A 23910-nucleotide genomic window follows, 5' to 3' on the forward strand; every position below is an offset into this window, starting at 1 on the left:
GCACTGCATTTTGTGGTGAAAGTTACATGGCTTTTAGATAAAATTTATTAGAAAAGCTTTAAGGAAAAATTCTGTAAGTCAAATGAGGCTTTTCTTTCTTTGAGTAAGTTGTTTTTGAAATAAAATTGTCTCAAGATGTCCGGGGAATGTATTTACTGGTTAACAAGTTTACAGATGATGCGCTGTTGAGACAGCTGCGTGTTTTGGGGTAAAACCAGAACGAATAAGATGTTTCTGGTTTTTGTTACATTGCTGTGTGGACATTACTATACTTTCCTGAGGCTGTCTTTGAAAAGTGAGACAAATGATGCTTTCTGTGCCTTACGGGATCCATACCAGCGTTTCTGAGGAGACAGTTTGGCAAGGAAGTCATGTTATTGTGAATGTGGTTCCCCTAAACCTTTTGAGTTACTCTGAACAGGATTTTCAAAAATCCGTTTGAGCAGTTACAAGTCACAAAAATTGATGTTTTGATCCCCTGAAGATTTTTTCATGTGATAGCAGCCTGAGTTTGTCTACTTCCTTTCCTAATTGCAGGCATACATATTCAGCATCGAGGCAAAAGAACTAAGTATCTTACATGAAATGAAAGGAAAGAAGGTAATGTCTCCACCTGTGGTCTCACTGAGGGTTTTCGTGAATAACCCTGCTTTTTTTCCTTGATGACTGGTTCTGGTTTTGTTTTGGGGCAGCTTGGCTCTTACTTTGGAGCTTCTGTTTGTGCTGTGGACCTCAATGCAGATGGCTTCTCAGACCTACTTGTGGGAGCTCCCATGCAGAGCACCATCAGGGAGGAAGGCAGAGTGTTCGTGTACATCAACTCTGGCTCGGTAAGTCTAATCGCTGACCACCTGGAGGCTGTTTATGGGACTGTGATAGAAACTGAAGCTGTTCTTATTCCAGAGTTCTGAGACCATCGATTCTTTGGCCTATTATACTGATGAAAGTAAAAAACTCTGGTATTGAACTACTGCTCTAAAAATGGAACATGCTGATGGATGGGAAGCGGTCCCATATTGATATTCCAGAAGTAGGAGATCAATTGTTCTGGTTTCTTGTCTGCTCCCATCTTGTTCTTCAGGCAGTTGAAATTGTTATTAGGATGCAAATCTAATTTGAAAAAATGATTTTTCTATACCCCTCAAAATGTGGTTTTATTATTGGTTCTGTATTGAATGTCTTTAATTACAAATATTACCAGATGTAGAAGATAAAGCATGAAATGTTTTTTAATGTATTGATTTGAAAACAGGAAACAAGATGTGTTTTGACAAAATGTTTATTGGCACAATTTTTGTAGATGGTGTTCCCGATAAGAGTATAAAATGGGCATAGTTTATTCCAAAGTGGACATAGTAGTTGTAGAAATAGGTAATTATTGGTCTGGTTGAGTTTCACATTATGGGGGATATTGTAGAGTAGAGACTGACCACTTCACAATTCAGTTTAAAGAGTTCTGCTGGCCTTATCTTGCCAGTCTATCTTCTTGGCATTAAATCAAAACAATTGATAGGGCCTTAATGGGGTCTTCCTGGTCTGTTTCTTTGATTTAAGAGCAAGAAGAGATTTGTGAGAAAATTGGGTCATCTCTTAAGGTACAGCATTTTTAGTCAGGATTCAACAATGTATAATCTGTTTCAAGAAGGTATTTGTAATCTTAATGGTATTAGAGCATTTAATAAGTTCCTATATTAAGCATTGGCCTCAACACTGTATGATTCAAAAGAGAAAATACTATCTTATGAAGCTAAGGGATTTTTGAAGTCCCAAATATAGAGCAACAAAGTCACTTATAAACTGGGATTTCCATAGACTGTGTTTAAACTTTAATAATAAAGGCGTATCCTCTACAAAGTGATCATTCATATCTCCTTAATAGCGATATCAGGCATTACTTTTTTTCATAGGTATTTCACATTTCCCTATCCATAAATGGCCTTCTTGTACTAGCTACATCCTCATTCTGCCTACTTTTTCTTCTCTTTATAACTAAACTTTATGGAAACACTTTAAAAAGTATCATATACACCTAAAGTAGGGCAATATGTAATCTTTTTTTTCCCTCATTGATATCCTAAGCAATCCTAATAGGAAAGGTAAAAGAATATTCCTTTCACTGAAGGGGCAAGGAAGGAGTCCCACCCATTGGGCTACCATCTTGTGCTTCCCTCATGTCTCCCCTGAAGCACCACTGCTGAACATGGGATAATTTCATATTTGATTTCAGCTTTTAACACCTCTGACATAGGAAGTTAGAAGGGAACAAAGAAAGAATCACCTGTTTAACTCTCTAAAATGGCACTACTATGTCGCATTATATTTATAAATTGATTCATTCAGTTCAGTGTTGTCTCTTCTACTGGAGTATAGATACCGTGTAGAGAGGAATCTTCAGTCTTGTTTACTGCTGTCTCTTTAAGGTCTGAAAACGTACTGGAGAAATAGGTGCTTGGTAATTGTTTTTGAATGAACTCAAGAAAGGATGGTACTTGAATGGATCTTGTACTAAAATAACTCTCAGAAGTCCCCAAAGAACTCTTGGTCACCATTTTCTGACTGGAGAATACTTGAAGAGTGATCACCTCTTCTTGAAACTCTCTCCTTGGAACTCCAGTGCCATTCCGTTGCTTTAGGTCTGCACCTTCTCATCTTTCCTGGAGCCCTTTCTCCTTATGTTAGACATTTCCTTTGGAGCCAGGTTCTTTTATCCCTTATTTCTTGATGAAAATCATTTAATGGTTATGGTGCCAATGATTCTGTCTGTAGAAATTACTCATTTTAAAAAAAAGACATTTAGTGAATATCTGAAATGGAATAAGAACTATGAAAATAGGCAAGAATTCTCTTAGACCGACCCCTAGGCCCTCAGGTCTAGAAAAGATACAACTATGAGAGTAAAGAATCGAATAAAACGTGACAAATATCACATTAGTAATATGTACAAAGCAGAAGAAACCATTCACTTTGGTCAAGGATTCACAGAGGAAGTAGTATTTGAACAAGACAAGTTTAGGAGTTTTTTAGTTGGAAAATCACAGGTGAAGGGTGTTTCACAATCGCAAGGAGAAGAACTCATGTGTGGTTAAGGGAATGATGAATAGACTTGTTTAAGAAGAGTAAAGTTTCTATGATGAATAATGCATAGCTTTTTTTTTTTTTTCTTACTACAAAGGAGTGACATGATCAGAGTTTGGAAAGAGGTCTACTAGTTCTTATAAGGACTCACTATTGGAACATTGTTGAATGTCTTATTGTTATAACTCCTCTTCCAACCTAAGAGATAGCAGTTGACAAATTCATGTTTCATTGCTACAGTTTCATTGCTAAGGTTCTGAAGGCCAGCTTCAGCTGTGCCAACTGCTCAACTCGGAAACCTTCAGTGACTTTCCATTCCCTAGATTGAGAGTAAATTTCCCTCCGTATTCAAAATCCCACACCATAACACCTCAGTCTGACTTTCCTTTGGTCTCCTTCATTATATGTGCCATTTGTAGTAGTCAGATTCTTTGGAATTTGTTTTGCTGATAATACTGTTTATCAAAATCATGTCCACCATGCAATCGCCACTTTGAATATAATCTCTTATGAAATCTCCCCCTGCTTTCACAATTAGATGTGCTGTCCTTGCTTCTTGACAATACAAAGCAGTTTGTACTTCCGAGTGATTCACATGTTTGTGCTAAACCTTCCCTGTAACTGGGCTTCTTCAGGTAGGGGAGCATGTCTTAGACACACACCGCCTTGTCCTCTTTTGCCTGTTCACTCTGCATAGTGCATTGCCTGGAGTAGGAACTCAATAAATATTTGCTAAATTGAATTATCAAAATGATTTATTGGATTTTCAAAGCTAGGGATCATGAGTTTGACAACTTTTATGTCCTCTGAGCTCTAATCATACTATTATATGTGTTGACATACTTGATAAATATTTATTGAATTGAACTGAGATGTGTGTACTAAAGCTCAGCCTGTAGTTTGTCCAACTTGTTGGAAGCATTAGAAAAAAATCCATATCCAATTACAACGGTAAATCATGCGTGACGGTGTCAGGGAGTGTTATGACGATGCCTTTTCTCCCCCTTTTTTTGTCTAGGGAGCAGTAATGAATGAAATGGAAACCGAGCTCATTGGAAGTGACAAATACGCTGCAAGATTTGGGGAATCTATAGTTAATCTTGGTGACATTGATAATGATGGCTTTGAAGGTAATTAAAAATATCTAATTCAGTACTTAATTTCTGTTTTGAAAAAGATACACTGAAGAGAGCATGATTAGAGTTTTAGGTCATTTGCCTTTTTATAGCAAATGGAGCCAGAATGTTGCACTAAGTTTATTTTCTTTTTATCATGTTACATCTGACTTCTCTCCCTTGTCCTTTATTGATGCTTAATTGATCAGACTCCTTAGACTATATGCTATTTGACTACACATATAGTAAAGACACGGACGAGACCCAAAAGAGGCTGGCTGCAGGGCTGGAGAGGGTTCTGTAAGAAGCCCGTTGTGCTAGGCATTCATTGTTCAGCTGCTACGTTGTGGGATGATTTGGGGAATTGTGGGAGAGAGCCTACATAGTGCCTGAGGGGGCAACTGGCAGACCCAGCAATGGTGGCTACTTAACAATTGATAGGATAGCCTCTCCATGACGGAATAGACAGCAGTGTCATTACTGTGCCTGTCGTGCAACGGCCCTGCTGTTGAAATACCTGTGTGCACCAGCCTTCCCTCTTAAAATTAATTTTTTTTTTAATCTAATGCCGAGGGGTAACTACCTCTGGTAAAATTGTGCATAGAATGATGAATGGGTTTGAGAGGAGTGTGTGTAATTTCTAGAGTTCAGCAAGTAGGTATTTGATTCTTTCAGGGCTCAGAATTGTCTTTCCTCTTGGCATGGTCCTTGGCCATGATAATATTAGGTCAAAACTTAAACTTGGATACTAGAAATAAGTGAGGGAGTAGTAGAAGTTTTCACTTGTTTGATTTCTTATGCCTAAAGGCTTCATTCTACTTTAACTGCATAAAAGGTCTTAGTCTCTGAGAAGGAAGTTAGTAGGTTATTAAATATATATTTTGAATATTTATAGAATATATATCACATTGAGTTACAAACTCTCAAATGTAAGAGTGTAGTTTGGTGTACAGATATTACTGTTTCTAGAGTTTTTCTATTTTGAAAATGAAAGAAGTGTATATATTTTTATGGTTATTATGACACAACGTTTTACATTAAAACGTCAATATGGTTTTATTATGATGTTATACTTCCCAAGAGTCAGCAATTCTGTTATTCACTGGGCACTTACTTTGTGTCAGGTGTACCAGGCCAGGTACAGAGCGTATGCCATAATACATGCAAACAAAGGAAATGATGGCACCGTGTTCTATAATTTTACAGTGAAATGGAGTATAAAACTAAGACATGCAAGAGGAAAACCTCAAGTGGTGAATTTAAAGATCCTACCTAATATATGTCGATAAAGCCATGTTTATGCGCCTTGACATTTCACGTATATTATGAGATGATGCAATTCTTTATTTTAGAAAGAAAATCATTTAGGGGCACCTGGGTGGTTCAGTTGGTGAAACTCTTGCTTTTGGATCAGGTCATGATCTCAGAGTCCTAAGATCAAGCCCTGGGTCAGGCTCCATTACTCAGCATGGAATCTGCTTGTCCCCCCGCCCTCCTTCTCAAATAAATGATCATTTAGTAAAATACTTCGTTAGGATTGCTTATATATCTTGTTTTAATTGACACATTTGAGGAAAATCAGTGTTTTGAATGTACTAAAATGATGCTTATATACATGCACATGAGAAATGATTGTGTGTCAAGGGGGGGGGGCGGCGTCAAAATGTCAATGACAACTCTGAATTAATTCTTAAAATCAGAGTGGTCAAAATGTCAGTTTTTATGATCAGTCACTCCAGTAGCTGGGAGAGGCCCAGGCAGTTTCCCAGTGGTGCGTGAGAGAGTGTTCTGGGAGACTTGGGAGGAACGATGGGGGAGCCCCTGAGGGCACCAGGCAGGCTTTGTGGACTGCAGTGAGGACCTAGGCTTCGGGCAGCATTTGCATCCTGGAGTCTTCAGCTCTCTACTCCTAAAGGTAATGCCTTTGTGTCCGGAAGATGGTCGTTCAACCCATTGTTTCTAATAGTTCAGCATCTTCAACGTAATTAGCGTATTTTGTGCTGTTTATAAATTTCATTTATAATTCACTACGCTTTTACATTTAGTGGCTACATGAATACTGGTTTACTTCAGTACATGTTTGCGTATCTTTTTCTATGTCTCAGTTCTATTTTTTTTCCAAAAAAATACACATTTGCACATTTTTATAGTGCAAAATGATTTACCTCTGGGAGTTTAGTTAATATGTTCCCTCACATTGTTATAATTCTTTTTTTCTTGTGATAACTTAAGATGTACTCTTGACAGTTTTGACCTAAACAAGGCAATGTCTGTAACTGTAAATGTACAGTCATCATGCTGTACATGGCTTCTCCAGAAGGTTGTCTTGGAAATGGAAATTTGTACCCTTTGAGCTTTTCACCGAATCCTCCTATCCCTTGCCTCTGGTAGCCAACCGATCTGAACTGTTTCTCTGAATTTAGATTTTTAAAATTTCTTTTTAAGATTTCATTTATTTATTTCTCTAACAGGGAGAGAAAGCACAAGCAGGGTGTGCAGCAGAGGGAAGGGAGAAGCAGGCTCCCCACTGAGCAGAGACCCCCAACATGGGGCTCGATCCCAGGACCCTGGGATCATGACTTGAGCCGAAAACAGATGTGTAACCAACTGAGCCACCCAGATGTCCCTAGAGTTTTTTTTATATTCCACATCTAACATACAGTGTTGGTCTTTTTCTGACTTCAGAAAAAGTCTTGGAGGGCATTTGGATATGCCCTCCAAGAAAATACATGTTGCCACAAATGGCAGGATATCTTCTTTTTTATGGCTGAATAGCATTTTTATTTGGCCAGTAGTAAAGATTTTGTACACTTAGATATTAACCAAGACCCTGCTGATTTGGGAGCAGGCTCAGTACTCCACTGAAGCCCTTCCTACCATGTCTGCCTGGGTGAGAAAGCCAGGCACCTGGGTTTAATTTTTCTTTGTGTTTCCCTAGTCCTTTATCCAACTTCCATATTTAATTTTCCTGGGGGGGATGGATGAAGTTACTTTGTGTCCATGGAAGTCCTGTGTGGGATTGTATAGAAAAAGGATGAAAGGGTCACCTGGGTGGCTCAGTGGTTGAGCATCTGCCTTTGGCTTGGGTCCTGATCCCGGATTCCTGGGATCAAGTCCCACATCGGACTCCTTATTCACCAGGGAGCCTGCTTCTCCCTCTGCCTGTGTCTCTGTCTCTCTGTGTGTGTCTCTCATAATAAATAAATAAAATCTTTGAAAAAATAAAATCTCACCTGTTCTTTTTCCTTCCACCTCCTGTCATAGATGCAAGTCAGATGTAATGTCCTCTTAACTATGCATACTTTTGTGGTGCCTTCCATAGCAGACTTAAGTTATTTTTGCATTCATCATATCCTGTCCTTTTTTTTTTTAATAAAAAAAAACTGAGTTGTTTCCTGTGTACTTAGAAAAGCAAAACAAAGCCTTTCCTAAGGAGATGACCAATTTGGTAAGAGTCTAGCGTGAAAATCTCATCCAGAATATGAGGAAGTTAGAGAACGGGTACATGAATAGACCTACATGGCTGGCGGGCAGCTTTCTAGATTTCATCCATAAAATAGATTTGACAAAAAACACTGACTTAGGGGTTAGGATTTTTCACCTTGAGCCTTTTTTTTTTTTTTTTTTTTTTGTTTAAGATTTTATTTGAGAGAGCATGTGCTCTAGAGAGCCTGAGCTGGGGAGGGGCAGAGGGAGACATGGACCCCTCAATGAGCAGGGAGTCTGACGCGGGGCTTGATCCCAGGACCAGGATCATGACCTGAGCAGAAGGGAGACGCCCAACCGACTGAGCCACCCAGGTGTCCTTTCTCCTTGACACTTTTACATGACTTTAAGACTGGATGTTTGATTTTTTTTTTTTTTTGAGCAGAGCCATGACAAAGTGCTATAATTGTAAAATAGAAGCTGTATTATTATTTTATGTGCTCCTAAAATATATGTAGATATATTCTCAACTTGTTAATTGAGCAGTTCTTTGACACAGAGCACGAAAAGTTTCCAGGAGAGGAAAACACTGGATATAGCCCGTAGTGTTAGCAGTTCTGTAAAGCATGGTGATGGGTGAGCACAGCTTCTGCAGCCAGACTGCAGGCAGGGTTTAGAGCTCAGCTTCTTCACATCCTAGCTGTGACCGTGAGCAGGTGACACTATGTGCCTTAGTTTCCTCATTAAAGATAGGATCAACAAGTACTTATTTGAAGGAGTAAAGAGTTACGTGAGTTAGTATGTGTAAAGCCCCTCGCATGGTGCGTGCGTTGTAACAAACGTCATGTGCTAGCTGATGTTAAAATATTGTGATTATACCAACGATGGCTGTGATTTACAATGAAATAAAATGTTCAGATGGAAAGTAGAAAAAAAATTGTCAGTACGTCAGTGTGTGTTCAGTATGTTGTACCCCAAATTGACCTGCACAGGCATTAAAAAAAAAACAATAAGTATTTTCCTTATAATTATGATTGCTAAAATTTTAGGATATCGTATGAGGAGATCCAAATGGAATCCTAGCAAGTCGGAGTTGAGATCTGTATATAAGATAGGAGGAGACTATCCCCTCCTCATTTTCTGCTTGGAATGACATCTGGGCCTTTTTCTATTTCATTTGAAAAGGCCCCTTTGTATTATTTCAAAGAGATTTGCCCGGCATCACTACTGCTAGTACATGTTATCTCGAGAATTTCCACATATCAGCAACTTCCTAGCCCAGACTTGTTTCCTTTACATCCTGTCAATGATCAAGACACAGAATTCTAGTTATCAAGGGTGCAGCCTCAGTGGTTGAAGTATAGAGCAGCCCTGACAAATGGCATCCATGACTGGCCTTGTCTTCTGTGGCCACAGGATACTTCTCCCCCCATTCCTGCCCTTACCTCCCTCGTCCTCTTCCCTGCTCTCTCTCCCTTCCCGCTCCTTCCTCTGATGTTCCTGTGAGTGTTTAGTTCTGCCCATATATGGCTCCAGGTGTTTCAAGCCAACTGCCACTGTTTACATGGGCCATGTTGCCCCTCTGTCCCCTGCCATTACACAGGCTGTCACCTCTGTCTACACTGCACCATCCTCTTCTGGCCGTGGCCTGTATATATTGAATCTCAGCCTGGGCTTCCCCTTCTAGGTGAAGTCTTCCCTAATTTCCACCACCGGCTCATATGTGGTGTTTTTATTCTGGTTTACCTCTCTTCTTCCTACTAGAGTTCCTCTTCGTGGTACCACCCTGTATGACCAGCTCCTGGAAAATGCCCCAGAATACAGTAGATGTTCAGTAGTTGTCCACAGAATCAATGAATGGGTATGATTGTGTGAGAATTTTAAATAATGAGCACAAGTCAAAAGAGAGCAGCCTTACTATGTCTAAACAATGAACATAAGGTGTGCCTATCATTTACCTTTTGAGGACATTAGAAATTGTACAGAATTTAGGGGATTTGGCTCAGTTAGTAGGGCAGGTGACTCTTGATCTCAGGGTTGTAAGATTGAGCCCCAAATGGGACATGGAGCCTACGTAAAAAAAAAAAAAAAAAATTTTCCAATTGCACGGCATTTGGCATAGAATTATATATCAAAGAGGTTTTTATTCTCCTTGAAATCGCAGTCAGAAATTAACCGCTGTGATTGTTTAAAAAGTTTTAGATCTGATAAACCACTGAATATTGACTATCATGAAAGCAAACTGTGTATTTAAGTTTCTACTGAAGTAATAAGAAAACATTACATGTAAATAAACCTATGAATGTACCCAAAATATAGGAGTATACCCCAAATGCTCAAGTAACCCCTTGTGACCCAACGAAGTGCTCTTGCAACCGTAGAATATTCTTTTTCGCCCGTGTGTTATATATTTATGGCCCTTGAGCCACCGTGTCTTTCATAGTTTGTTTTCTCTTGCTTACGGCAGTTGACCAACTCTTTATTTTTTTTTTCCTCCTGGCACCATAACCTGATGTGAATCCCAAGTCCTAAAAGTGACGCAGTCCTCACTTTACAGACCAAAATCCCTTTCCGAAGCCCCCGGGGGTGGGTAGGGCCGCGTGCGTGCCTGGCTCTCCTGGGCAGAGGCTGTCGCTTTCCCTGGAGCAGGAATTTAGAACCCGTTTTTGCGAATCAAGTTAAAACCCGGAGCTCAACATGAAGTTTCTTATGCTCCTGACGTCCAGGGACGATGAGTTATGTGCTGGGGGGTGCTCGGGACCCTTGACCCAGCTGTGCCCTGGGCCGCGGCTGGGTTTGACTCGCGATCGCACGGTGTAGACGGGGCACGGGGAGGTTAAGAGATGAGTCAGGCTTCGGGCTGGGGCAGGGTCCCGAGCGCCTCCCGGACCCCTCACTCCGCTGCCCCCAGGCCCGACCCCCTGCACCGTCCTGTACGCTGTTATGGTGATGAGTGCATTTTGTGAGACAGATATAGATATATATGTATATCACCTATATATCACATATATATTCTACATTTTATATATCACATACATTGTATATATTATACATTATCACATATGTGATACATAATGTGACATATAACATATATGATACATAATATATATCACATGTGTTGTATATCACATATATATCACGTATATATTATACATTATATATCACATATACATTATATATCACATATATACCATATATCATATATCACATATTTATAATATATCACATATGACATATATATTATATATCACATATATGTTATGTATTACATATCACATATATATTATATATATATATAATTTTTTTCTTGTGTAGTGAGTGAAGCATTTGTTTCTTGGTAAGGAGCTTTTTCTTCTGTGAAGTGAACAAAGTGGCATGAAACTTAGTTTTCAGAGCTGCCTTCCTTCTACAAAGCACTGATTTTCTGCCCTTGAAATCCTGGCGTAGATGTGGCGGTTGGAGCTCCACAAGAAGACGACTTGCGCGGTGCCGTTTATATTTACAACGGCCGAGCAGACGGGATCTCCACGGCATTCTCACAGGTAGAAGCTGTTCTGTTTGCAAAAGCAGCATTGGTGATAAACGGTCCCTGAAACGTCCAGTTTGACGTCGACTTGTTTTTCTTAATTGGCTCCTTCAAGTACCTAATATATTCTTTTTCACCCTTTTCTTATAATAACAGTAGGTGGTCTTGTTTTAAAGATCATTAAGAATCTGAAATCCTTTTTTTTTCTTTTTTCTTTTTTCTTTTTTTTTTTTTTGGCCCTGTAACTGAGTTTTCGTTGACGTCCATTCTCATTTGCTCATAACCTACTAAAGATTTTCTTTGCTTTCCACAAACTTATGTTCTGAGATGGTATCTGTACTTGCTCCAAATAAGCTCATGTGGCTTTGATTAACTGTGTCTTGCCTTGTGCCTTAAGCCCCGTATTTTGGGGGGTTTGCCCGGGGAGGGGGGTGGAGAGCAAGCCCACCATCCTCTGCTCCTTTCAGCTTTTAATAAAGTTCCCTGATCTGACTCTGACTTGACTTGGGCCTTTTGACAAATCGGGGCCTTTCAGTGCCTGGAAAATACTCCACACACCTGCAGAGAAGAAAAGTCTTTCCAAAGATGACTTTTATGGAAATATTTGCTAATACTGTTATTTTTGATTGAGCAAAATAGGCGAATGGCTCTCCATATTTAACGTGAAAAATCTATACTTGTGTAGGAAAAACTCCTTTTCTTAGCATGGATGGCAGCCTGACGCATGTAAATCAGCATCTGGATGTGAAATCAGACCTGGGCAATGGGAAACACATGTCTGACTTCAGTTGTCACATGCTAGGAAGCAACGTGGCTCAGGAGGGTGCCTTTCATCCTGAGCCTGAGTAGTAGGCTCCACTAAGTGACGACATGTGGCTTGTTTTCCAAATTCCTTGTCTGGTTATTCGTGTTCACCCAGGAAATAAATCCAGAGCCTGGGGAGAGGGGAGTCAGGACAGTTTAAGATCTATGCTATATAGTTTTCTCTTCGTGATTTTTTTTTTTTTCTAGTTACAAACTGAGGAATTTTTTTTTTTTTTTTCCTAGTCACTTGCCCAATTCAAGCTAGAAACTTTGGTATCTCTTAGATGCAAGTATCTGGCTTAAGTGCTTTTTGTTAGGAAATGTGCCAGGCTGTTGTGAGGCTCGTTATTTAACTAAACCATTGTTTCTCTGAGATATTCAGTGCTCAAAACTGCTTCCCATTCAATGTACCTATTTTTCAGAGAATTGAAGGATTTCAAATCAGCAAATCACTAAGTATGTTTGGACAGTCTATATCTGGACAAATTGATGCAGATAATAATGGATATGTAGGTGAGTATAAAGTCCTATTTCATAAATTGAAGTGAATTCTATTGTGGATGTTACCTCATTGCAAAATACATAAAACTGGTATGGAAAAGTTCTAATTTACTGATAACTTATTTCCTTCATTTTGAAGCTCTTTTGAATTCAAGGATGAGGTCAGAAATGATCAAATAATTCCTTAGCTTTACAGTGTTAGTTACTTTTTATCCTTTGTTCTTGAAAAAATGAAAAGCACACATGAAAATAAATCCAACGTAAGATGCCAAAAAGAAAGACTTTTTTGAGAGGAGATTCCTGGGTGAATGTTTTGTGGTTTAAAAATGTTTTTTCCATAAGCTTATCTTTATGTCCTATTTTTATCATAAAGTTTGTTTATATTGTGAAAGGATGAATGTTATTCTAGATGAATAGACTCAGACAAATGTGGAATGAATCCTACGATGTAAGTATATCTTTTCCAATTAATTTTCTGTAAATAGTGTTTTGATATAGTCAAAAGGTGTTACCTAGTTAAGTATTTATGGCTGAAAAGTAATTCGCTCTGACTAATGATGTTCATTAATCTGTTGTTTTTCATCCTCCAGATGTGGCAGTTGGCGCTTTTCGTTCCGATTCTGCTGTGTTGCTAAGGTAAGGTTGGTGCATTTCACTGAGTGATGACAATCGGGCTTGGTTGTAAATGATAGGAGGTAATTTTTAAAATCCACAATGGTGGTGACCTCATAGTGTGCTTTTGTTGTTGTTTGGTATTCTAAAATGTTATTGAACTTTAGGATACTCATTCCACCCTACATGGCTATTACAATTAAATCATCAGGCAAAGTCAATATTTTTAGGGATTTAAATAAAAACGTCTCTTGATTCATGCACAGAAATGTAATTGAGAATGCACATAGTGTCAGTCAAGCAAGTTCATGAAGTTACTTGGACAAGGGCAACTGACCAAACAAATGCAATTTTTTTTTCTTAAGGTACAATAATCCTGCAATTAATACTGCTGATTTTGTTTCTTTCTCAGGACAAGACCTGTAGTGATTGTTGAAGCGTCTTTAAACCATCCTGAGTCAGTAAATAGAACAAATTTTGACTGTGTTGAAAATGGATTGCCTTCTGTGTGTATGGATCTAACACTGTGTTTCTCATATAAGGGCAAAGAGGTCCCAGGCTATATTGGTAAGGGTGCCCTTACAGAATTGACCCTGATTGGCGTACCCCACTCGTTCTTCTCCCTCTGCTCGTTCTGAGCCCTCACTGTGTTTCACCTTAGAGGCAGATACACCCCACTGCCTCATCTCTCGGGTTCTCCTGCTATTCTAACCAGTGAGTGCGGCACCGTTAGAGGCCACAGGTATCTAGAACTTACTACATGAAGGAAAGCAAGAGTATCCCTTGCTGTGTTAGGGGGAGCTAAGCTGAGCTTACTATGTAAGAGAGAACATTACCCCACAGCTTCTCCTCTGTTGGACTGGGCTCCTCGTGTAGCTGGATCTGGCTTACGTTGGAGGGCCTGAGAAAAGAAGAGTCTTTCCTTTCTATTCTGTCCTCTGAGTAACGGAAGATGCTTGTCTCAAATCAAGACCCTGATTCCAATTTCCACAAATAGCACACATCTCTTAAGGATTTTCTGTGACTGTCAGCTCCTGAGCGCCAGGTCCTTCTCCCTTTATGTAGGTAGCTCTCCGTTGTCTGCTCTGGAGGAAAGTAGCATTGAAAAGGCTCATGCAAAACTGGGGTTCATCTCAAATCACATATATGTGACTCTGTGAATATTCCTTTTTTTTTTTCAAGCAGGTTATGTTCCTAATTATGTTACACTTAAGCTAATATTAGAATAACTACTAAGGAAACTAGCCAGTGGTAGGAGAGAAGCATACCTGGGCTTCTTACTTGGACGTTAATAATCTATCAAGTTCATGAGCCATGCAAGACCCTACCAAGAGTTGATCGTATTCAGGACTCTGCAACCTCTCATCCGTCCTCTAAAGGTCGTGAAGGGTAGCAAATACACTGAATCAGACCATGGATACTTAACAGAGGTCTCAGTCTGAATTGGCCTGTAATGAGAGGTACAGAGTGAGCCTGGTGTACCTACTTTAGATCAGACTCGTTTTTTATTTTATTTTGTTTTGTTTTGTTTTATTTTATTTTATTTTATTATTTTTTATTTTTCAGACTCATTTTTTAATAGTGCACTGCAGAAGTGCTGGCTAGAACTACAGTAGTAGGACGTTGGGGGGGGGGGGTGGCAAACTGTAAGGTTGCAGATCGGAGAAGTGGCACTTCCCAAACACGACCCCAGTAACACAGAAAGGCACTCACCCCGGTGGATGATCTGAAAAACACACGTTAAACAGATAAAAACTATTTCCCTTTACATAAAATCAGTGCTTGTTTTACTACCGATTCCATTGTGACCAGGTATTTTAAAAAATGGTGGAAAACCAGTATATGAAACCCATAAATAATCACAACAGTGTTACAAAAACGAGCTCTACGGTCACATAAAATGAGTCCTTGGGAGAAATAATTCACATGGTAAGCATGTTTATAAAACCAAGATGTTTTGCCACTTACTGCGAGTGGATTTTTATTCACCCTTTTTTTTTTAATTTACCTTTTTGTGTGAACTCACAGTGATGAATGGTAGATAGCTATTTCAATTGCAGCTCGACCTCTGAGGCACTGAATCTCAGTGATTATAATTTTGAAGCCAACTGATTTGGACTTTGCTATTTATTTCCTAAATAAAAGAAAGGTTAAATGATTTATTTGAAATTTGTAGAGGTAATATACATTTTATACTTAGGTTTTCTTGAAATAGGTAGATAAAATCCTTCCAGGAGAGACAGTCACTCCTAAAATATGAACAAACACTTCAGGAATTACATAAATTCTTTAAAATATCACTTATGAATTGTTGCTCCTATATAATGAGTGATATCTCCACAGACTATTAGAGATAGCTTGTTTTGCAAAGAAGCAATATATTATTTTTTAAAACATTTTATTTATTCATGAGAGACACAGAGACGGGCAGAGACACAAGCAGAGGGAGAAGTAGGCTCCCCGCAAGAAGCCCGATGTGGGACTCGATCTCAGGACCCCGGGGTCACGACCTGAGCCAAAGGCAGACACTCAACTCCTGAGCCACCCAGGTGCCCCACAAAGAACCCTTTTAGATTTATATATATATTTTTAAAAAAGGCTCTCATTTTCTTAGTAATAATACCTGGCTTGGAATTTTTTTGGTTACTTGTTAATTTTCCTTATATTTTTGCTTATTGAGGATATTCTTCAGCAGATGATTTATGATTTGAAGTAAATCTTACCAGATGGCCAGACTATTGAGAGAATGTCTATATTTTCTGCAAATTGACACTGGAAGGTCAAACTGGAAGCCAGTAAAAAACAGGGGAGACTAATCATGGTCTAGGGCTAGAAAAGGAGACCTCTTTGCGTAAACTATTCACAAAGCTTTAACTTCTGAGTCCCTTGTTCACACTACATTTTTAAGAATAATAAACAGCAACCTCTCAAGTCAGAAACAAACAGAAAGAAATGAACCTAACCATATACAAAATTATTTACATAACCACACAAGACAGAATTATCGCAAGTAACACGTGAGTGCCGTGTTCTAAGCACTCCAAAGGAATCGGAAACTTAAGATTTTTCATTAGTAGTAATAGTTTTTAGTATTGTAGTTTTGAAACCTTTATATGCAGGAAGATTAAATAACTAAAGATGTTAATAGTTACGAGTAGAAACCTAGAGAAACACGTATATGTTTTTTGTAACAATCTTTGCAATTTTCATTTTTAAACTGTTTCCTCTCCCACATTTTAGGTTAGTTTTTAAAAGCCATCTTCAAAAAGAGAATTTAAGATATTTCCAGTATTGGATATAATTTTGACTCTTTTGACTCAAGAAGTAGTAAAATAAATTAAATAAATAAATAATAATAAATGCTTTTGAGTAATTATTTATATTAATTGCAATTCTCTCTACATTTTGCAGTTTTGCTTTATAACATGAGTCTGGACGTGAACCGGAAGATAGACTCGCCATCGAGATTTTACTTTTCTTCTAATGGAACATCTGATGTGATTACGGGCAGCATGAAAGTGTCGAGCAAAGTGCCTAACTGCAGAACACATCAGGCGTTTATGCGGGTAATGTAAACTGGTTTTTATTAATGAGTATGTAAACCTAGGCGTTGCCACTACAGTCAAGTTCCTATTGCGTTCGTATCTTTCTGTAAAATGTGGTTAAAAGCAAGTGTAATCCCCTCTTGGACTCGCTGACCTGTTGATTGTTCCAGAGCTAAAAGGTTCCACAGTCCTGTGAACCTGGATAAATCAGACTCCACTTTTTTCTGCATCTTCTTTATTTCACATTTATCACGTTTTACTGAGTCACTTTTTTTTTTTTTTTTTTAAGATTTGCCTTTTCCTTTCTACAACTGCTATTTTCTTATTCCTGTTTCTCCACTTCCTTGGAGATGTACGTATCGAGTAGCTCCGCTGAGCCTCCGATTCCCCTGGTGTAGGGTTTTTGTAGGGTGGGAGAGCAAGCAGGGGAGCTGGATTGGTTTCCGATGCGACTCTAATGAAGCGGAGTCCAACAGGACCGCGTTTGGATGAGGCCTTTGTCCCCACGCCAGCATTGTCAGTGATGTCAGTGGGAATGCGCACAGTTGCAGCGTGGTGGGGATCATCTGTGGGCCGGGACAATGGCTCTCAGGATGTTCTGGGGTATGTCCTGCCAAAGCACAGCCGATTTCCTGTTCCTTTTATTAAAACACGCGTTCCCAAACTGATCATCACATTCCTCGCCTTGGTCACATTTTATCATGTGAAGCAGTGCCAGGTCTTTTTTCATTAGGGAATGGTGTACTTCATCAGAAAATCTATTGTCACAAAAAAAGCCAAACTATTCCCAGGAGCCCTTTCTAGGATTTCAAATGGTAGCCTCAGCTTGGAACTTAATTTTCCCTGAGATACTTATTCCAAGCGAATGCAAACAAGCATCAAGACTCGAATGCTATTAAATGCTAAGAGCAATAATCCCCTATGCTGTTTTCTCATTTCCCTTAACAGTTTTTATGGTTGTACTAGAATAAATCTATTAGATGGGCGAGAGCCAAAAGTATAGACTGATATTAATGTAGCCATCATTTATGTGGGAGGGATTAAAGAGAGTATTTTTTTATAGTTGTGATTTTACTTTAGGTTAATCAATTTTGGAGACTGACATTGAGACCGTTTCAGGGGAGTAAACGGGCCAACACTAGACCTTCAACAAGAAGCATATTGTGTTGAATTTCTATAAACGACAGGAAATCCCCCGATGTGTGTAGTTGTAGGCTTCCTGACATTGCCCTAACAGGCACGGGTGCATCAGAATCGTACATTCTCATCAGAATAATTTGCAGTGGGAACGACAATCTAGCAGAGGCTCGTGTGTTGCCGACGCACCCTGGTAGCGATCGTTACTGGTATCTCTGGGTGGCAGCGGGTGACAGCCGCCGGCTTTTGACCGTACCGTCAACGTCCCGCAAAAGCACTTACCCACCCCGGGATTGGCACACGGTAGGGATATTTTTAAAAGTGACGGGAACCGTTATTAAAACTCGAAGCTGCTCTCGTCGTGATTTAGGAAGGTGTGGGAGGGTACCGAGGGCACCCCCCACCCCTGGGTGGTAGCCGGAGGCCTTCGGGCGCCTTAGGCCCGCTGTGCTTCTGCAGCCCAGGGGAAGGGGACAGGGACCGAAAGGCCTCTGCTTCTAGACGACCGTGGAAAAGACGAGCAGGGGGCTTGCCCTGTCCCTCTGTCGTTCGCAAAATCTGTGCATTTAACATTATGCTCCCCAGTCCCACCAGGGCGTTAGGGGGCCTGCTCAGGGCTCCTGACAGCGGCCGGCGGTGCCTGTGAATTAGGGAGCCCGGCCACCGCCCCTGCCCTGGGCCTGCTCGCCGAGGGCACCGGCCTGTGCCCGTCCCGCAGAGGCTCCACGTCGCCCTCTGCCCCGGTGAGTCGGTAGGTGCTGGGGCTCCGGGTGGTGCCAGGGCCGCGGGAGACGCCTGGGGCGCGCCGAACCGGTACAATTGTAAAGTTCATACTATTCCAGACGGTCGCGGGGACTGCACAGGGCAGGAAGGCGGGGTACAGGGCACCGTGGCGCCAGGGAAGGGATGAAGGGCGCCTTTGATTCTTTCCACTGGGGAAGCCTAACTAACGGACGGTGTCAGGTTAGGTCTGGATGTCCAACATGATGATGCGGCAGCGCCCACCCGGCGCGTGTACCCTTTTTTTAATTTCAGCTCCCGAGTAGTTAAGCTCCAGTGTCCCATTAGCTTCGGGTATACGAGATAGTGACTCATCAGCTCCATGAATTACTTGCTGGTCCTAAGTGCACTCTTGATCCCTTTGGCTGTTGCACGTGTGCCCCCGACTTCCCTCCCCCTGGTCTCTGTATTTAAGAGCCTGTTTTTTTTTTTCTTTTGTTAGTTTGTTTTGTTAAATTCTATAAATGAGTGAAATTGTATTTGTCTTTCTCTGACTTATGGTATTTAACATTATACTCTCCGGGCCCATCCATGTTGCTGCAAATGGCAAGATCTCATTCTTATTTGTGACCAAGTAATATTTGTGTGTGTGTATGCACGCGCGCGCGTGTGTGTGTGTACACCACATCTTGATATATTTGCCTAAAAGTGGACAAAAGCTGCAATAAACATAGCGGTGCATATTTTTTTGAATTAGTGTTTTCATTTTCTTTGGGTAGAAACCCCAGTAATGGAATTCCTGGGTCATAGGGTAGCTCTATTTTTAATTTTTGGAGGAAGCTCCATATGGTTTGCTAGAGGGGCTGCACCACTTTGCATTCCCAACCTATGGTCCATAAGGGTTGCTTTTTCCCCTATATCCTCACCAATACTTGTTATTTATCTTTTTGATTCTAGCCATTCTCACAAGTGTACGATTCCGATTCTAGCCATATCTGTCGCTTGTGGTTTTTTGGTTTTTGTTTTGTTTTGTTTTTTTGTTTGTTTGTTTGTTTTGGTTTTTTAGATTTTGTTGATTTATTCAACAGAGAGCAAAAGAGAGAAAGAGGGAGTGACCACAAGCAGGGGGAGCAGCAGAGCAAGAGGGAGAAGCAGGCTCCCTGTTCAGCAGGGGAGCCCAACTCGGGGTTCAATCCAGGACCCCAGCATGGTGGCCTGAGCCTAAGGCAGATGCTTAACCAACCGAGTCACCCGGGCGCCCAGATCTTGTGGTTTTGATTTGCATTTCCCTGGTGATGCGTGCTGCTCAGCACCTTTTCCTGTGTCTGTTGGCCATCTGTATTTGGTCTCTGGAGAGGTGTCTGTTCAGGTCCTCTGCCCATTTTTGAATAGGACCTTTTTTTTTTTTTTTTTTTGGTGGTAAGTTCTTTATATATTTTGGATAGTCACCCTTTTAGGGGTATATCCTTTGCAAACATCTTCTCTCAGTAGGGTGACTTTTTGTTTTGTCAGTGGTTCCCTTTGCCATGCAGAAGCTTTTTATTTTGGTGTAGTCCCCGTGCTTCAATTTTTGCTTTTGTTTCTGCTGCCGCAGGAGACATGTCTAGAAAAATGTTGCTACAGCTAGTATCAATCAAATTACTGCCTATGTTTTCTTCTAGTGTTATGGTTTCAGGTCTCACATGTAGGTGGTTAATCCATTTTGGGTTTATTTTTGTGCAATGTGCAAAAAAGTGGTCCAGTTTCATTTTTTGGCATGTCGCTGTCCAGTTTTCCCAGTACCCTCTGTTGAAGAGACTGTCATTTCCCTACTGGGTATTCTTTCCTGCTTTTTCGAAGATTAATTGACCATATAACTGTGGGTTTACTTCCAGGCTCTCTGTTTTTTGACCTATGTGTCTATTTTTGTGCCGGTACCACACTGTTTTGATTACTGTAGCTTCATAATATACCTTGAAATCTGGGATTATGATACCTCCAGCTTTCTTTTTTCTCAAGATTACTTTGGCTCTTTGGTGTCTATTGTGGTTTCATACAAATTTTAGGATTATTTGTTTTAGTTCTGTGAAAAATGCTTTTGGGTATTTTGATAGGGATGGCATTGAATCTAGATTGCTTTGGGAAGTATGAACATTGTGACTGTATTGTTTCCGCCAATCCGTGAGCATGGAGTATCTTTCCATTTATTTGTGTCATCTTCAATTTCTTTCATCAATGTTTTATAGTTTTCAGAGGACAGGTCGTTCACTTCCTTGGTTCAGTTTATTCGTAGGTATTTTATTCCTTTCGTGCAACTGTAAATGGAACTGTTTTCTTAATTGCCCTTACTGCCACGTCACTATTAGAGTATAGAAATGCAACTGATTTTTGAATATTAATTTTGCATCCTGTGACCTTACTGAAAACATTTATCAATTCTAGTAGTTTTTTTGATAGAATCCTTAGAGCTTTCTATATACAGAATCACTTCATCTGCAAATAGTGAAAGTTTTACTTTTTCCTTACCAATGTCAATACCTTTCATTTTTTTGTCTGACCATTGTCTTGTTCCTGATCTCAGAGGAAAAGCTTTCAATTTTCCACCATTGGGTCTAATGTTAGCTCTGAGTTTTTTTTTTAATATTTTATTTATTTATTTATTTATTTATTTATTTATTTATTTATTTATTTATTTATGATAGACATAGAGAGAGGCAGAGACACAGGCAGAGGGAGAAGCAGGCTCCATGCCGGGAGCCCTATGCGGGACTCGATCCTGGGACTCCAGGATCGTGCCCTGGGCCAAAGGCAGGTGCTGAACCACCCAGGGATACCCCCTGGGTTTTTTAATATATGGCCTTTATAATGTTGAGGTATATTCCCTGTAAATCTACATTGTTGGGAGTTTTTATCATGAATGAATGTTGTATTTTGTCAGATGGTTTTTCTGCATCTATTGAGATCATCATATAGTTTTTAGCCTTTAGCTTATTGTTTGAGGTTTCACATTGATTAACTTGTGAATATTGAACCACCCTTATTATATCCATGGGATAAATCCCATTAGATTGTGGTAAACGATTTTTTTAATATATTATTGAAGTTGGTTTGCTAATACTTTGTTGAATATTTTTGCATCTATGTTAATCAGGGGAAATTGGCCTGTAATTTTCTTTTTTTGTGGTGCCTTTATTTGGTCTTGGTATCAGGTTAATGCTGGCCTCATAGAAGGAATTTGGAAGTTTTCCTTCCTCTTCTATTTTTTGGAATAGTTTGAGAAGGATAGGTATTAATTTTTCTTTAAATGTTGGGTAGATTTTACCGTGAAGTCATCTTGTCCTGGAATTTTGCTTGTTGGCAGTACTTTGATTACTGATTCAGTTTCATTGCTAGTAATTGATCTGTTCAAATTTTGTATTTCTTTCTGATTCATTGTTGGAAAGTTACATGTTTCTAGGAATTTATCCATTTCTTCTAGATTGTCCAATTTCTCAGTATATAATTTTTTTCATAATATACTCTTACAATCCTTTGTATTTTTGTGGTGTCAGTTGTTTCTCCTTTTTTCATTTCTGATACTGTTTATTTTGGTCTTCTCTCTTAGTTTTTTCTTGATGAGCCTGGCCTAAAGATTTATCAAATTTGTTGACCTTTTCAAAGAATCGGCTCTTGGTTTCCTTGGTCTTTTCTATTATTTTCTTTTTAGTCTCTATTGCATTTGTTTGTGCTCTGATCTTCACTATTTCCTTCCTCCTACCGGTTTCTGGTTTTGTTTGTTCTTGTTTTTCTAGTTCCTGTAGGTGTAAGGTTGAGTTGTTTGCTTGAGTTTTTTCTTGTTTCTTGAGATATGTCTGTATTGCTATAAAACTTGCCCCTTAGAACTATTTTTGCTGCATCCTGAAGGTTTTGGACAGTAGTGTTTTCATTTTCATTTGTTTCTACGTATCTTATTTTTTCTCTTTGACTTCTTGATTTGCCATTCATTATTTAGTACCATATTGTTTAGCCTCCATGTGTTCATGGTTTTTTTCCAGTTTTCTTATAACTGATTTCAAATTTTGTATCCTGTGGTCAGAAAAGATGCATGATATGATTTCAGTCTTATTAAATTTACTGAGACTTGTTTAGTGGCCTAACATGTGATCTCTCCTGGAGAATGTTCCATGTGCACTTGGAAAGAATTTGCGTTCTGCTGTTTTTGGATGGAATGTTCTGTATATATCTGTTAGGTCCATCTGGTCTAATGTGCCATTGAAAGCCATTGTTTCCTTGTTGATTTTCTGTTTGGATGATCTGTCCAGTGATATAAATGGGAATGTTAAAGTCCCCTATTATTATTGTATTCCCCTCAGTTTCTCCCTTTATATATGCTAATAATTGCTTTATGTATTTTGGTGCTTCCATGTTGGGTACATAGATAAAATTATTACATGTTCTTACTGGCTTTTCCACTTTATTTAGTGTCCTCCTTTGTCTCTTGCTACAGTCTTTGTTTTAATCTATTTTTCTGATAGAAGTATTGTGGCTGTAGCTCCCACACACACACACTTTTATGCATGTGTATGTTTTTTATCCCTTCATTTTCAGTTTGTATGTATCTTTAGGTCTGAAGTGAGTCCCATAGACAGCATGTAGTTAGGTCACGTTTTAAAAAATCCATTAAGTCACCTATGTCTTTTGATTGAAGCATTTAGTGCATTTACATTTAAAGTAATTATTGGTAGGTATGTATTTATTGCCATTTTATTGCTTGTTTTATAGTTGTCTTTATAGCTCTTCTCTGCTCCTTTCTTCTCTTGCTCTCTCCCCCTGTGGTTTGATGGCCATCTTTAGTGTTGGATTTCATTCTCTTTATTTTTGTGTATCTATTATAGGTTTTTGATTTGCAGTTACTATAAGGATCATATATATACATCCTAAGTATATAGCAATCTGTATTAAGTTGAGGGTCACTTAAGTTTGATCCCATTCTAAAAAACACTACATTTTTACTCCCTCCTCCACATTGTATGTATATAATGTTATATTTCACATCCTTCTATTTTGTGAATTCCTGACTGATTTATGTAGATAAAATCGATTTTACACTTTTTGTGTTTTACACCTTTGTATGAAACCTCCATATTGGTTTCATTTATGATTAATCTACTACCTTTATTGTGTGATTGCATCTACCTGTGAAATTATTCCTTTTCATAATTTTCTCCTAGTGGAAATGTTTAATTTTTTACATCTTACAGTGTTTTATCTATTGAAATTCTCTTCTATTAGACATCACTTTTCCCTATGGATGTGTTCTCCTCCATATGTTTATATGACAGTGAATCTCTGTCTTTGCTGTATTTATATTTACAACTTTATTAGATCTTTGTGATTTCTAGTACAAATTCTTAGAACAAGGGATATTTTTGAGGGTACTTTGATTTAGGGAAACTCAATTAACAATTGGCAGCAGTTTTTAGGAATGTTG

General features: G+C 39.2%; 1 protein-coding gene across 2 annotated transcripts in view; it reads left to right on the forward strand.

Annotated features, from left to right (window-relative positions):
• ITGA4 (integrin subunit alpha 4) overlaps positions 1 to 23910 on the forward strand; it is an 80011-nt gene that overhangs the window by 23214 nt on the left and 32887 nt on the right. For both annotated transcript variants that reach the window (XM_025460382.3, XM_025460383.3), the window contains exons 8-15: positions 538 to 600; positions 693 to 830; positions 4094 to 4205; positions 11064 to 11158; positions 12369 to 12459; positions 13038 to 13083; positions 13472 to 13626; positions 16471 to 16625. In XM_025460382.3, coding sequence (XP_025316167.1) covers positions 538 to 600; positions 693 to 830; positions 4094 to 4205; positions 11064 to 11158; positions 12369 to 12459; positions 13038 to 13083; positions 13472 to 13626; positions 16471 to 16625 — 855 coding nt within the window. The remainder of the gene's footprint in view (positions 1 to 537; positions 601 to 692; positions 831 to 4093; positions 4206 to 11063; positions 11159 to 12368; positions 12460 to 13037; positions 13084 to 13471; positions 13627 to 16470; positions 16626 to 23910) is intronic.

The sequence above is a fragment of the Canis lupus genome, chromosome 36, assembly GCF_003254725.2.
Source record: "Canis lupus dingo isolate Sandy chromosome 36, ASM325472v2, whole genome shotgun sequence".
Classification (NCBI taxonomy): Eukaryota; Metazoa; Chordata; class Mammalia; order Carnivora; family Canidae; genus Canis; species Canis lupus.